Here is a 2,973-nt window from a genome sequence, read left to right on the forward strand (position 1 = left end):
TATGCGTAGGAAAAGAAGTGGAAGACCAAAGACTTCACGCATTCACAATGAGATGGATGAAGTTGAAAGTGAACAACTTAAAAAATGTGGATGGTGTAGAACCGAAGGACATAACAAGAAGACATGTCCATTGCGATCTAGAGAATTAGGGGAGAGTTCTAGGCAACATTCGTAAGACTAGTTTAATTTTTAGTCACTACCTTTATAATGTATTTTTATTGATCCAAATTTATTAAGACTATTGTATTTCGTAAGAGTAATGTATTTACATAAATTTACTATAAGTATATACTATAAATATACTATAACTATATATTATAAATATAACTATATATTATAAATATAAACTATATACTATAATGTGTGCAGAAGACTATAACTACTATACAATGTGCAGAACTATTTAAATATGCAGAGAATAAAGTGGAAATAAGTGTGGTCAAATAAAGTTGAAGTGTGCAGAAGATTTTAGTGTGAGTATACAATGGAGTTGAAGTGTGCAGAACATTGCAGAGTTGAATGATTATACAATGGAAAGTAAATTACTGAATGACTATACACTATATGGTACAAAGATTCTATTATTGAATGACTATGTGGTGGAGAGATTTTTGCAGTGTAATTTATCTATGTAACCCATTCTGAATGCATTAAAATGTAGCATTAAATTTCGAATTTAATAGCATTAATTTGTTTGACTACATTAATTGCAGAATTAAATTTGGTTGAATATTAATTGCAAAATATTAATTTGGCTGAATATTAATTGCAGAATATTAATTTGGTTGAATATTAATTGCAGAATATTAATTTGGTTGACTATTAATTGCAGAATATTAATTGCAGAATTAATTTGGTTGAATATTAATTGCAGAATATTAAATTTCGAATTTAGTAATAGTAATTGCAGAAATATTAAATTTCGAATTCAGTAGCATTAATTTCGTTGACTACCTTAATTTTGAATGGTTGAATATTAATTGCAGAAATAAATTTCGAATTTATAACTACACCAATTTCTTTGACTGCATTAATTCTGTTGAATATTAATTGATTGCATAATTTAAATTCGAATGCAGTAGCATTAATTTCGTTGACTACCTTAATTCAATTTAATTTTTTCACCTAATTCACTACACTCACCCACTTATTTTTCTCCTACAAATATATCATCATACCTCCTCACTTCCTTACCTTATCTTCTTTCACTTCAATCACTTATTCACAACTTCTTCACATTTTCTTCTCATCTCATCTTAACACTTTTAAATGGAGTATCTTAATCCAGGGCCAATTGACACATCACTACTTACAATGCAAAATGACCATATATCAAATGATGTATGGAATGGCATTGAAAGTAGTTTTCGACCGAGATATTGTTTCTGGCAATCACTACCTTCCGAGCCGGTGTTACAAGTTATTTGCACCACTGCTTTTGGTAACTTGTTGACAATTGGACCAGCAGAAATCAACAACCATCTACTACTAGCATTGATAGAGAGATGGAGGCCGGAAACACATACTTTCCACTTTACATGTGGAGAGGCCACCGTCACTCTTGAAGATGTGGCTTACCAACTTGACATTCCGATAGAAGGAAAAGTTATTACCGGAGTGACAAGTATGGATTGGGAAGACCTTTGCATGCAGTTGTTGGGTGCTGTTCCAGCTGGTAACGATTTAATGGGGCAGATGGTAAAACTCACTTGGTTGGAGAGGACATTTTGTGTCTCCCTAACAATGCTGATGATGATGTTATTGAACAACACGCAAGAGCATTCATTCTGAGAATGATAGGGGGGTTTCTTATGCCAGATACATCAGGTAACCGAGTTCACCTAATGTATCTGCCCTTTCTTGATGACTTAACAGAGACATTCCAATACAGTTGGGGCTCAGCTGTATTGGCTTGTCTTTATCGAGGATTATGTCGTGCAGCAACAACTACTGATCAAAAAGAGATTGGAGGATGTCTACTACTCCTACAATCATGGGCATATGATCGCATTCAAAATCTTGCACCAAGACTGCGCGATCCAACAATACCTTATTTTCCATTAGTGAAAAGGTATATATTAATTTTACCATTACANCATTAATTTTATTAACTAACAAACATTACAACTAGGTGGTCACAACATTTAATCACCACCAACATATATATATCATACGTGCAATGTTTGACCGTATGCGCGTTGATCAGGTATATTTACATTTGTTATTTTAGTATATATATACATTTGAATTTTTATTATATTAATTTTTTAAGTAACATTTTTTCCAGTTTCGGTGGATGTCATATTCCCAACTGCCTTACCTCCCAAACATCTCTGAGAAATGCCGGTCACGTGTCCCATTAATTTGTTTCACAATTGTGGAATGGCACTCGGGTTATGAGGCAATTTGGTTTTGGTCAACCAATTCCACAAGATCCACTGAACTGTGAAAAACTTCATAAAGTTGACTTACGTGACAAAACTGATTGTAACTGGTCACATAAGCATCGCCGCTGGATTGAAATTGGAATAATGGGAACAATTATGTCGTGGAGGGAAGACCAGCAAATACAATGCCTTTGAACCACTACTCTGAGTATATGCAGTGGTATTTAAGAAGAACTAGAAGATATATATCTAGAGATGGAGCACACTCTGATGCAATGGTAAAAAAAATTATAAATTACACTTCCTTTGTAATTATATTATTTAATTCTAATTTTCTTTAATTTTTTCAGTACACTTTTGTGAAAAGAATTTGTGATCAGAGTCGTCCTCCAGCTTCACTTATTAATTCCACACAATCTTTGTGTGACATCTTCTCATCGGGACGTGAAATGATGGGAGCATTGGCTGAACTATACCCCAATGCATACTCTACCCACATTGATGATGCTCCTCCTACTCATCATTATGATATACCGAAAATTGACTCTCCACAACAAACTCCAGTGGATAGTCATTATCAAGGACA

General features: G+C 33.5%; 1 protein-coding gene across 1 annotated transcript; it reads left to right on the forward strand.

The window, feature by feature from the left end:
• Window positions 1,270-1,791, forward strand: LOC109363615 (serine/threonine-protein phosphatase 7 long form homolog). Its single transcript, XM_019609866.1, has one exon. The coding sequence runs from the start codon at window positions 1,270-1,272 to the stop codon at window positions 1,789-1,791; it is 522 nt and encodes a 173-aa protein (XP_019465411.1).

The sequence above is a fragment of the Lupinus angustifolius genome, chromosome LG13 (assembly GCF_001865875.1).
Source record: "Lupinus angustifolius cultivar Tanjil chromosome LG13, LupAngTanjil_v1.0, whole genome shotgun sequence".
Lineage (NCBI taxonomy): Eukaryota > Viridiplantae > Streptophyta > Magnoliopsida > Fabales > Fabaceae > Lupinus > Lupinus angustifolius.

Excerpts from the sequence above, each read along its gene's own strand:
- LOC109363615 (XM_019609866.1), top strand. The coding sequence starts at position 1,270 with ATGGAGTATCTTAATCCAGGGCCAATTGACACATCACTACTTACAATG.